At 42.2% G+C, this 13,311-nt stretch overlaps 1 protein-coding gene across 1 annotated transcript in view; it reads right to left on the bottom strand.

The window, feature by feature from the left end:
- Positions 1-3,419: 3,419 nt before the first annotated feature.
- Positions 3,420-13,311, bottom strand: part of knl1 (kinetochore scaffold 1) — a 126,870-nt gene continuing 116,978 nt past the window's right edge. Inside the window, exon 25 of the mRNA XM_078563026.1 lies at positions 3,420-4,224. Coding sequence (XP_078419152.1) covers positions 4,086-4,224 — 139 coding nt within the window. The 3' untranslated portion in view covers positions 3,420-4,085. The remainder of the gene's footprint in view (positions 4,225-13,311) is intronic.

Consider the following 13,311-nt stretch of genomic DNA (forward strand, 5'->3'; position numbering starts at 1 on the left):
ACATTCCCAGGTCTAGGATAGCCCATTCCCTGGTTGGTTCTAAGAACTGTGTGTCCTGAACATACTATGAATTCATCCTCAAGGCTACCTTTGCCAACTTGATTTGTGCAATCTATATGAAGATTAAAATCCCCAATGATTATTGCGGTGCCTCTTACAAGCCCCCATTATTTCTTGATTTATACTCTGTCCTATAGTATAGCTACTATTAAGGGGCCTATGAACTACTCCCACCAGTAACTTCTTTATCATCTCCAATCAAACTGATTTCACATCTTTATCGTCTGAGCCAAGATAATTTCTCACCATTGTATTGACTTCACACTTCATTAACTGAGCTTCGCCACTGTGGTGATTGTTGCTTTAAGGCCAGCCTTAGTAAGTGTCACGTGGTCAGAACAGCCAAACACCACCGAGCACGGGGAAACTTTTAAGGGACGGAGTTTTCAAGTCTAGAGTGTGTATTGTAGCCTTGTCAGGGGCCTGCAGCTAATCCAGCAGCTCTGTAAATAAAGTTCATTGTTCAACTAAAGAAGTCTCCCGGTAGTACATCTCTATAGCCACCTCCTTTTGTTTCCTTCCAATCCTTCTGAAATGTCGGATACCCTTGAATATTCAGTTCCCAGCCTTGATCACCTTGCAACCATGTCTACATATGGCTATCATATTTCTATTTGTGCTTTCGATTCATCCATCTTGTTACCATTGCTGCATGCATTCAGATAAAGAGCCTTTTATTCTTTTCACAATTTTCCCCTCTCTGGTGCACTCTTAGTTTGTACACTGTTCTGTCATGTCACAGTCTGGTTATCATTACCCATATCACTACCCTGAACTTTGCCTTGTCCTTGTTAACTTCCTACATCACCCCTCATGTGAACCCTCCCTGTCACTATTTAGTTTAAAATGCTTTCTACAGTTCAATTCGCCAGAACACTGATCCCAACGACACAGCTCCCTCTTTCCCCAGTATTGGTGCTATTGCCCTATGAAAAAAACGATATTGGGATAGGGCCGAAAAGTGGAGTTGATGTAAAAGTTCAGCCCTGGTCTTATTGAATGGCAGAGCAGGTTGATGAGCTTATGGTCTTTTCTCACACCCATTACTTATGTTCAATGTAAATCAGGAAGTGGTGATAGGTTGATGCCAAGGCTGGATTTGAAAACACTGAATTATAGGGGACTGAGGGATGTACCAAGTTTCACATTTATAAAGCCTTGAAAAATTGGATTCAGAGGTAATGCAGTGAACTTTTATTTCAACACAGCAAGGAGGTTGATAGTGCATACGGAAATACACTGAGAAGATCCCAACTTAGATTCAGTGTGTGCTCACTTCTCTAATCTAGGCCGGGATAGGGGTAAAGCACTATTTTGGCCTCAGCTCCTGTCAGAAATGGGTCAGAATTCCCGCTCTTAATCACTATTTGTTGATGGCTGCTGCATACACATGGCAGCTGAATGAAGAATGGATTAACTTGGCTGTAATGCCCCTCACAGTTCAGCATCCATGGCTGCATATGAAGATGGCTCCTTAGGCAACATATTGGTACAACTCTCCTCCAACCAAACAAAATCAGGAAGAGAGATAAAGAAAACTGAGAAAATTTGCATAAAAGAAGAAAAATCTAGTTTCATTGTTGCTTGATATGGAAATAATTGAATTACAATTTATAGATCAGGAGGCAACAGAACTAAGAACTATTGGAAGTGTCATCATTCAGAGAAAGCACTGGAGTAGAGGTAAGTATCTGGAGGTGCTAGTGAATGAGGTGGAGGGAGCTCTCCTGATGGACAATATTCTTCCTTCAACCAATACCAAAAACAAAATTTCAATAGCCATTGGTCTCATTTGCAGATTATGAGACTTTGCTGTTTTCAAATTGGCCACTGCATTTGCCTATGTAACAATAATGACGGAACTTCAAAAATAGTTCATTGAATGTGAAGCATTTTGAAACATCCCCAGGAGTGCAATTTCCCGCCATAAAATGTATGCTGATACCAGGATGGTGATCAAGCTTCTTTGTAAAGCTGTATATAAAGAATAAATAATTAAAAAAAAATAAATTGAGTCACGTGCTGTGAACCCAAGTGAACAATAACAGACCTACCTTGATTGGGCTGAAAGGAGATTGATGGCAAAGAGTTCAACTAATTCACAAGGTTAAGTCATAGCTTGTTATGTATGAATAATTAGGAATGTAGAAAGAAAGAATCAATGTGCTGTCATTAACGTTCATACAATGTTCTACACAGAACGTACAATGCAAAGATCCTACAGTCTATGCCAGTTCTTATATTCCACAAGCTTGCCCTACCAGCATACTCTTCTATTCCTTTTCCCTCATGTACATATCGAGCTTCTTCTTAAATGCCTCTATGCGCTTCACCCCAGTAATCACTCTCTGAATAAAGAAATTTCTCCTGAATTCCCTATTGGATTGGTTACTAACTATATTTATGACCCCTAGATTTGGACTGCCCCACAAGTAGAATCGTTTTCTTAATGTTCAACCCTATCAAACTCCTTCACAATTTTTTATGACTTCTATTAGGTCATCCCCCAGAGCCTTTTTTCTAGAGAAAAGAGCCCCAAGCCTGTTCAATCTTTCCTGATAATTATAATAATGGCAGCATTCATCTATATTTATGCATATTAAAGCTTGCATTTAGCACACGATCTTCACATGTGCAAAATTTGCCATAAATGAAATTTAGTCGTTTAGTGGTACAGACCTTGAGCATTGCAGAAAAAAAGACATTTTTTGGTCAAAGCTTTTTGTCCTGCACCCATCAGGACAATTTGCAAGAAAATACCAATGTTAGGGGAAACAACATATTTAAGCCAAGAATAAGAGATCAAAACAGAACAGAAATGGAAGTTACCAATGAAAAGATGTGTGAAAATTACCAAAGAAGAACAAAGGAGAAATGAAAATAACCAAAATCAATAACAAGCCTACAACATAACTAGTGGAACCAATGACATGATTCAAACTCTCCCTTGGCAATCAATTTGGCCACCATTTTGTTTTGTCTTTCACTTGAGGGTATAGTAATATATCACGCCAGTGTCAGTTTGGTTCAGTTGGCAGCAATCTCACTCTAAGTCAGAAAGTCATGGGTTAAAACGTCATTCCAGGACTTGCGTACGGAATTGCAGCAGACAGCAGTGCAGTGCTGTATTGTCACTTTGGATGAGATATTAAACTGAGGCCCTGTCTCCTGATTCAGATTGGTATAAAAGATGACATGATAATATTTGAGGAAGAAGGGATTTCTGCCAGTGGGCTGGGCAACATTCATCACAAACACCACAACATACAGAATAAGTGGTCATTTATCTCAATGTCTATCACATAACAGTGACTGTGCTACAAGATTAGTTTAAAAGCACAAGTATCAGGATCAGTAGCTGATATACAATTTCTTTAATTACAATAAAAGATACACAAATTACAGCACAAATACTTCACACTCTTAATGCCAGGGGAAGAAAGTGTATACTTTGTGCTAGTCTAGACGAAATAATTAAGTGCTGGGGAATGGAGTATATATCACCCACTTGGGTAGTTGGGTCACCGGGGTAAATTTCCTTGTGCTCGGTACTGACAATGAATGACGCCGCCTTCTGTGCTGTGTGTAAAAAAATAAGTGTGTCATTTATACCAGTGTAGCAGGGAAAATACCACAATATTAATTAACCCCCACCCCAGAAGATCACCTATTTCACCAGTGTCACTTAAGCAATCCTTGCAGCTTTTCAGAACAAAATGGCCAACTTAATAGGCAGATTTTCTTCTGTAGGCCCATGTCCACTCGGAACTGCCCAAACTCAAATTTACATGGGCTCCTTGCAGCCAAGAAAGGAAGACTTTCATCTTTTCAGTCTAAGCCACATTCAAAAGCAGTTCCTCACCCTCAGGTGTTATAATTCACTGCAACTTCAAGTTCCAATCCATTGTTGTCTCATTATACAAAGCTTATTGAAAGGCTCAATAGTACAGATGAAAATGATAGCTGGAAGTTGCTCCTGATTTGATTTGGGAAAGACAGCTGAACGCTCATTCTTTCTTTCCTAGTTAGGGAGATGAATGTTGTAGCTGGAATCTATTAGTTCCTGGAATGATGAGCAGCGTCAGGAAGAGGCTCTTCACGATCCTGGTAAGGTACTTGGGTCCTGGTTTTACTGTCAGCAGGATTTCATTTATATGTTCACCACTACAATTAAAAAAGTTATTTTAATATTAATTTATCAGCAACATTAAATAAATTAACTTTTCAGCGAGTAACTTCACAACTATAATGAGGTCTTTCATAGAAATATTTTATCATTTAAAACAGATGACCTGGTCATCATCACATTGCTGTTAGTGGGACATTACTATGCATATTTTTCCTACCATGTTTCCAACATTACAATGGTGGCTACCCATCAAAAGTACTTAAACAGCTGTAAAGCACTTTTTTCACACAGCAAGTAGTTAGGGTTTGGAATGGACTGCCGGAATTGTGGTGGAGGAAGGTTCAATTGAAGCATTCAAGAGGGCATTGGATGATTATTTAAATAGAAACAATGTGCAGGGTTACGGGGAAAAGGCAGGAGATTAACAATAAGTCAAAACGCTCAGAGAGCTGATGCAGGCACAGTGGGCCGAATGGCCTCCTTCTACACCGTAACAATTCTGTGACATGTTTAGATCGTGAAAGACGTTGCATAAATGCAAGATCTACATTTTTTCTTTAATAGAACTATTTTCTATGCAGTTTTTCGTCAATGAAATATTGTATTATATTTAAAAGTTAGACAGAGGAACATAAGAAATAGGTGCAGGAGCAGGCTGCACATGCCCTTAAGCGGATTCACCATTCAACAAGATCATAGCTGATCTTCAACCTCAACTCCACTTACCCTCCCAATCCCCATATCCTTTGATTCCCTTAGCGGCCAAGAATCTAATCAATCTCAAACTTAAAAAATACTCAACAACTGGGCATCTGAAATCCTTTGAGTGTAAAAAGTTCTCAACTCAGACCTTCAACTGAGTCCTTCACCCCTTACACTGAGACTATACCTCCTAATTCTAGATTCTCTAGCCAAGGGCAACAGTGTCTCAGCATTTACCTTACCAAACCCCATCAGAATCTTAAGTTTCAATGAGATCACCTCTCATTCTTCTAAACTCCAGGGATTAAAAGCCAATTCTACTCACAATCACTTCTCATCAATGCCGTTGGCTGTCCCCAATTCGAGGGTGATGTATACTCAGGCTGCAAGTTTCTGCCATGGGTCTTTGTGTGGCTAATCAGGCCGATTCTCAGCAGCAGGGCCTCCTTTTGGCCAAATGGGGCAGGATGTACCACAATGTATTGGAAGCCAGAGTGCAGGCTTTGATTCCTTTCCTTTCATGCCACTGCTCTGCCTCATCATGAAGGTGTTAGGACTAGAGTATGATGCAGCTTGACAGTCAAGTGATCACCATTCTGTAAGATTGTTAGAAAGCTGCTCCCAGTCATTAAGTTGATGCCACATGCTTCAAGGAGAGCTTCAGAGTGTCTTTGAAGTGTTTTCTTATTTCTCCCCTGGAACATTGGCTATTTGAGAGTTGAGAGAACAGGATCTGGCGGGGGAGACAGTTTTCAGCCATCCGAGCACAGTAGCTAGTCTTGGACTTCTGCTGACTTAGAGTTCTCTGTTGTCAAACATTCAATGCAGTAGTTTGTAGAAGTCTGAAATGGCGCAGCTGATCCCATGTTGGATCTCGTCAATGGTGGCCTTTTGAGAGAGATGACTGCTGAGATATGGGGAGTGCTCTACGTATTCCTGAGGGGTCTCCTTCTCCTCTATATATGGAAGGTGTAAGAACATTTGGCTGACCGGGTGTGGGTTGATATATGAATTTTGCTTTGGCAACATTCAAGGACAGACTGAGTTTCTTGTATGCAGAATTAAAGAGACCAAGAACGGCTTGCAAATCTGGTGCAGAGTGGTTAATGACACTGCTGTCATCCGTAAACTGCAAAGCATTTATATCCATGGTGATCAGTTTAGTTTTGGCGACAGAAGCAAAAGAGTTTTTCAACTAGAAAGAATGTAATAGAAGAACCAGAGGGCAGTTGATCTTTGATAAGGGGAATAGCCACCATCAGGTAAATTGTAAATAGTATGGACGCTACCACACAGCCTTGCTTAACCCCGGTCCTGATTTTGAAGATGTCTGTTTCAGACCTCCCAATCAAGTCAGTTGCAGTTATATTATCATGAAGCAATTGCAGGATGTGAAGTAATTTCTTGAACATCCAAATCATTGGAACATAAGACGTAGGAGCAGAAGTATGCCATTCGGCCCATCGAGTATGCTCTGCCATTCAATTAAATCATGGCTGATCTGATAATCCTCAACTCCACTTTCCTGCCTTGTCCCCATAACCCTCGATTCCCTTACTGATTAAAAATCTGTCTATCTCTGCCTTGAATATACTTAACGGCCTAGCCTCTACAGCCCTCTGCGGTAAAGAATTCCACAGATTGATGACCCTCAGAGAAGAAATTCCTCCTCATCTCTGTTTCAAATGGGCAAGCCCTTATGCCCTCTGGTCCTAGACTCTCCCACAAGGGGAAACCACCTCTCACCATCTACCCTGTTAAGTCCCCTAAGAATCTTATATGTTTCAATAAACAATCCATAGAGCCTCACAATTTACTGAGTCAAATGCTTTGATCAGGTCGATGTTCTCAACCTTTTTCTTGAATTTGTCTGGCAACAAAGACCATGCCAGAAGTTCCTCTGGGAGTCACAAGGTCTCTGGGGGGATGTCTTCAGCCACAGGAAGTAGGTGATTAAGGAGAATGAATGTCAGGACTTTCCCTGTTATGGACAAAAGAGAAATATCTCAATAGCTTCCACAGCATGATTAATCATTCATCTTGAAGACAGTTGCAACTATCACATTCCTTAAATTGGGGTGTGGGGGAACAAGTTCTTTTTCCTCCCAAATCTATAGGATGAGTGCATGGAATCTTGATGTGAACAAAAGTCTGCCAGCCTTTTAGGCCTCAGCTAGAATACTATCAGGGTCGCATGCTTTGTTGCTTCTCATGTGATTTCTTGTTACAGCTCTTCCCGATGGTGATTAGCCCATGGAATCTACCGCAGGGTACTGGGGAAAGCCTGGAGGGTATCAGTTGCCACTGTGGATGTATGGTTGATTATTGTTCAAAATATTCTTTCCAACGTGACTGATGGCATTGTCGTCTTTAAGAAGAGAAACACCAACCTGTTAATGAAGGGGATTTTGTCCATTTGATTTGGTCTATAGTTGGTCCTGGTGACTTGTGCATATCATAATGATCAGCATATTGTTGGATCTCTTGGGCTTTCGTTTCCACTGCTTGTCCTTTATCTTCCAGATCTATCTTTGGGTGAAAGCCTCAAGCAACAGGAATGCTGCCTTCTTGAGTTGCAGCCTTGGGTTGTTCTGCCAGGCAATGAAAGCTGCTCATTTTTGTTCCAGGGGTCACACATTTAAGCATTATTTTTATTTGATCCAGTCCTGTGATGATGATGCTCAAATCCACTGGACTGAGCACAGGAGTCTAGCACAGTTGATTTAATTTGATTTGAGTTGAATCTGTGAAGATATTCCAGGTTGGCCGTGAGCTGCACTTGGAATTCCTCTCTTAGGTCAGGCTGCTTTAGGGCCAAGACATAGGAAAGTAGGAAATTTGAGGAGTAGGCCATTCAATTAGTCATGGCTGATCTTCTACCTCTATGCCATTTTCCCACACTACCCCCATTTTCCTTGATGCATTTTCTAGCTAGAAATCTATCGATCTCTGCCTTGAACATACTCAATGACTAAGCCTCCACAACCCTCTGAGGTAGAGAATTCCAAAGATTCAGCACCCTCAAGTGAAGAAATTCCTCCTCATCTCAGTTCTAAACACCCATCTCCTTATTCTGGGACAGTGTCCCCTATCCAGGGCATTGATCTTTTTGGACTTTTGGGCCTTGGAATGTCTTAGAACAAGGTGGATGTTTACCACCGATCGAACAAGCCTATGATCTACACAGCAGGCACAGGCCCCTAAATGGATCGAGTGATACAGACATCACTTAGATCTCTGACCTGAACAATGATGGACTTCGGAAAGCGCTAATGCTTTGGTCTAAGCAACTTCCATCTTTTTTGTATTTGTCCTTCTCATGGAAGAGGGCCGTTTGTTATGAGGCCATGCTGAGCACACTTCGTCAGGAAGAGGACTCCATTTGCATTGGCTTGACCCACCTTGTTTTTCCTAAAGACTTCGCCCCAGATTTTGGAGTCACAGTCAACTCTGGCATTAAAATCCACAAAAGCAATGATTTCTTTTTCTTTTTTTGGGGTGGCAGTGAGGACTTCATCAAGATCAGAACAGAACTTTTTCTTAACAGCTTCACTGGAGTCAAGGATCGGGGCATAAGTGCTGTTGACAGTAGCATATTGGTTGCAGCTGAGCTGTAGGTGAAGTCTTTCATTTAGACAATTGGGTAATTCCAGCAGAGCATCCAAGATCCTATTCCAGATGGCAAAACCAACTCCGTCAACACAAGGGTCACCGTCAGCCTTTCCTTTACTGTGGGTGTATCCCCTTCTGCTTGCCCCTTCAGCCACCCCTCCCCAGGAAGGCGAATCTCATTCAGGGTGGCAATGTCAATTTGGAGTCTTGATTGCTCAGGTGATACAATTGTAGTTCTTCCTTCTGGACAGTCATTCTTGAGATTACTATGAGTGTTCTGACATGCCAATTTGTAAACGTTAACATTTTCTTTGCCCAAAAAGATGATGTTCCAACTGGGTGTGATTTCTCAGCCAGGAGAAAGTGAGACACCCTATTTTTAGGGTGCCTTTTCTAGTCCCCTCCACATTTGGGGCAACCTGAGGATATTCCAAAGATGAATGCTCAGTCACAGATGCTGCTGCCCAACACAGCTGTCCAATGACATTCATGCATCTGTCGCCTGTGTGCAATTCTTGGGTAGGAACTTCCAGGTTCGCTGTTGCCAAACCTCTATCACCGCAGGACTTAGGATATAGACCCTGATAGACACCCACATGTGACTGTTTAACGTGAGGACCTTGGGCTCCATCATTGCCCACATGATCTTGATGAGTTGATGGTCAGATTTCAGTGATGTGTCAAACCACAATGACTGGGACTGCCATGCCTTCTTCTACCTTTGTAGCTGGAGAGAAACACAATTTTCCTTCACCTGTTCTACCATTGAGGACTTTCAGGGCTCCTCATAGGACAATTATCTCATCCTAGGAATCTACATTTTCATCCTTCTAATGCAAGTATGGCAAAACCAACTCCGTCAACACAAGGGTCACCATCAGCCTTTCCTTTACTGTGGGTGTATCCCCTTCTGCTTGCCGCTTCAGCCACCCCTCCCCAGGAAGGCGAATCTCATTCAGGGTGGCAATGTCAATTTGGAGTCTTGATTGCTTAGGTGATACAATTGTAGTTCTTCCTTCTGGACAGTCATTCTTGAGATTACTATGAGTGTTCTAACATGCCAAGTTGTTTCCTTAGGTAGAGGCCAAAAACTATATGCAGTACTCCAGGTGTGGTTTCAAAGACCTGTACAATTGCAGCAAGAGTCCTTACTCTTGCTCTCCAATCCCTTACCTTAAAGGCCAACATACCATTTGTCTTCCTAACTATTTTCTGTACCTGTACGTTAACATTGTTTCAAAGACACTCACATTCCTCTGAACAACATTTAATAGTTTCACACCATTAAAAAAAAAAATCTGTTTTCCTATTCTTCCTACCAAAGTGAAAGATCTCATTTCCCCACATTACAGTCTGGCTGCCACCTCTTGCCCGCTTACTCAACCTGTTTTATATTCCTTTGCAACCTCTGTGTCCTCCCCGCAGCTTACTTTCCCACCTAATTTTCTATCTTGAGCCAACTGGGTACATTACATTCAGTCTCTTCATCCAAGTCATTAACAGTTTAAGCTCAAACACTGATCTTTGCGGCACCCTACTAGTTAACAGCCTGCCTACCTAAAAATGATTAACTTGCTCCTGCTTTCTGTCCTTTCATCAGTCCTCCATCCATGCTAATATGTCACTTGCCCAAATCCATAAGCCCTTATCCTGGGTAACAATCTTTCGTGTGGCCCTATGCTTTACCTTTTGAAAATCCAAATATACAAAATCCACTGCTTCCTCTTTATCCACGGTGCTCATTACATCCTCAAGAATCTCTAATGGATCTGTCAAATGCAGTTTACCTTTCATCAAATCATGATGACATGAGTGATTTTCCAAGTAGCCTGTCATCACTTACTTCACGGATTCCAGCATTTTCCTGATGACTGATGTCAGATTAACTGGCCTGTAGTTTAATTTTCTCTCTCCCTCCTTTCCTGAATAACGGTGTTAGATTTGCTACCTTCCAATCTGCTGGGACCATTCCCGCAGAGGAAATTTTGGAAGATCACAACCAATGCATTCATCATCTCTACAGCCAACTCTTTTAGAACTCTAATTTGTAGGTCATGATGGCCAAGGGATGTGTTGGTTTTTAATTCTATTAAATTTCTTCACTGCTTTTTCTTTACTGATATTAATTAATTTAAGTTCTTCCCTCTCATTAGGCCGATTCCCAATGATTTCCGGTAAGGATTTTGCGTCTTCTGCTCAGCAACTTTAACCATCGAACCATAGCAAAGTTACAGCACAGAAAGAGGCCATTCAACCCATCATGTCTGCACCGACCAAAAAAGAAGAAAAAAAACTAGCTACCGATTTTAATACCACCCTCCAGTACCTGATCTGTAGTCTTGCAGGTTACAGCACTTTGGGTGCAGATCCAGATGCCTTTTAAATGAGTTGAGGGTTTTTGCCTCCACCACCAAATCAAGCAGTGAATTCCAAACACCCACCACCCTCTGGGTGAATAAGATTTTCCTCATGTCCCTCCTAATCCTTCTACGAATCACCCTAAATCTGTGCCCCCTGGTAATTGACCTCTCTGCTAGGGGAAACAGGGAACTTGATTTTAAAACTCTCATTCTTGTTTTCAAATCCCTCCATGGCCTCACCTGTCCCATTCTCTGTAATCTCCTCCAAACATAAAATCTCCGAGATATCTGAGCTCCTCTAATTCTGGCCTCTTGAGCATCCCCAATTTTAGTCACTCACCAATGGCGGCCGTGCCTACATTGTTTGGGCCCCAAGATCTAGAATGCCCTCTGTGCACTTCTCCCCTCTACTTCATTTTCTTCCTTCAAGATGCTCCTTAAAACCTAAAGCTTTTGGTCATCTGACCTAATAGCCCCTTCTGTTGCTCAGTGTCATCCAGTACTATTTTATTGCTATAATAAAGGCAAAATACTGCAGATGCTGGAAATCTGAAACGCAAACAAAAAATGTTGGAAAAACTCAGGTCTGACAGCATCTGTGGAGAGAGACAGACAGAGATAACGTTTCGAGTCCGTATTACTCTTCCTCAGATCTAAAGGGAGGTAGAGATGTGGTGAAATATATACTGATTAAGGGGGATGGAACCGGTGAAGTTGGATAGAACCCCCACCCCCTCCCACAGCACCTTCCCATGCAATCGCAGAAGGTGCAACACCTGCCCCTTTACTTCCCCCTATCTCACCGTCTAAGGGGCTAAACACTCCTTTCGAGTGAAGCAGCACTTCACTTGCACTTCTCTCAATTTGGTCTACTGCATTCACTGCTCCCAATGTGGTCTCCTCTACATTGAAGAGACCAAACGCAGACTGGGTGACCGCTTTGTGGAACACCTTCGTCTGTCCGCAAGCATGACCCACACCTTCCTGTCGCTTGCCATTTCAACACCCCATCCTGCTCTCATGCCCACATGTCCGTCCTTGGCCTGCTGCAATGTTCCAGCCCAATACAAACTGGAGGAACAGCACTTCACCTTCCGATTAGGCACTTTACAGCCTTTCGGACTTAACATCGAGTTCAACAACTTCAGACCATGAACTCTCTCCTCCATCCCGACCCCCCTTTTTCATCCCCCTTTTTTCCATTTTCATTTTTTAAATTTTTATTAATTTTTTTCCACATTTTCATTATTTTAAAAATTTATTTCCATTCTCATTCATTGTTTTATCCCCAGCTTTTAGTTCTTTCGTTCTTTCTTCCCACCATCGTCCCCTCCCCCCGCCCCACCCCCACTAGGGCCATCTGTCACTTTCCAGACCCTGGTCCTGCCATTATCACATTTTGCTTTCTTAATGTCACCATTAGCATCTCATTTAGCCAGTACCACCACCATTAACAACTCTTTGACCTTTGTTTATGACATCTTTTGCCATCTCTCCTTTGCCTCCACCTTCCGCTGGTCTTCTATCCAGCTTCACCGGTTCCACCCCTCTTAATCAGTATATATTTCACCACATCTCTACTATTTTATTGCTCCTGTGTAACGCTTTGGGATGTCACATTACATTAAAAGGTGTTATTGTGTCTGTGGTCCATTGCATGAATCATCCTCCCCATATTGTTCAGTCAGTGTATTGTGGCCATTCAAAATGGCCACTCCTGTGACCATTCAAAAATTGAATGTGACTCCTTACTGGTTTGTATGATTCATCCCCTGGTTTTACTTCTCCTGCAGGGCAGCTACAGTTGCTATAGTAGTGGCAGTTGCCATGACTGCAGCTGCAGCAACCATCGCAGTGGCTTAAAAACCTCTTCTTTTAATCGAATACTATTCTTTTACTCTTTAGTTAACCATGGATGGATGGATTTTCCTGTGGAGCTTTCATTCCTCAATGGGATATACCATTCAAAATCATTGGCCTGAATTTTTCGCTCGTTGGGTATGCACGATTGGTGGGCCCAGGAGTGGACAGTAAACGGGTCCCTGACCGCAATTTCACACTGACGAGCCATTAATTGGCCAGCCAGTGTGAAACGCATGCTGAGAAAGGCTCAAAACTCCCGGTTGGGGCGGGGAGAGGGCAGGTGCCAACGTCACCACGGGTGCTGGTGAGTGCTTCCACTGAGCTCCCTGAAGGCAGACAGCTGCCTCAGGGAGCTGCAGATCTCCACAGAATAAACAAAACAACAAAAATGCTACAAAATATGTCCATACAGCACAATTAAGCACCTGAAAGCATACCTCATAAAAAAAAAAGTCCCTAGATATCTTTTTATTTTATTTTCCCATGGAGATTTCATCCCGCCCTGGATCTGGGTTTGAGCAAAAATGTAAAGGACGCCTGGCCGATTGGCCCATCTGCCAACCATATAAGTGGATGGGCCACAAA

The sequence above is a fragment of the Cetorhinus maximus genome, chromosome 18 (assembly GCF_964194155.1).
Source record: "Cetorhinus maximus chromosome 18, sCetMax3.hap1.1, whole genome shotgun sequence".
Taxonomy (NCBI): domain Eukaryota; kingdom Metazoa; phylum Chordata; class Chondrichthyes; order Lamniformes; family Cetorhinidae; genus Cetorhinus; species Cetorhinus maximus.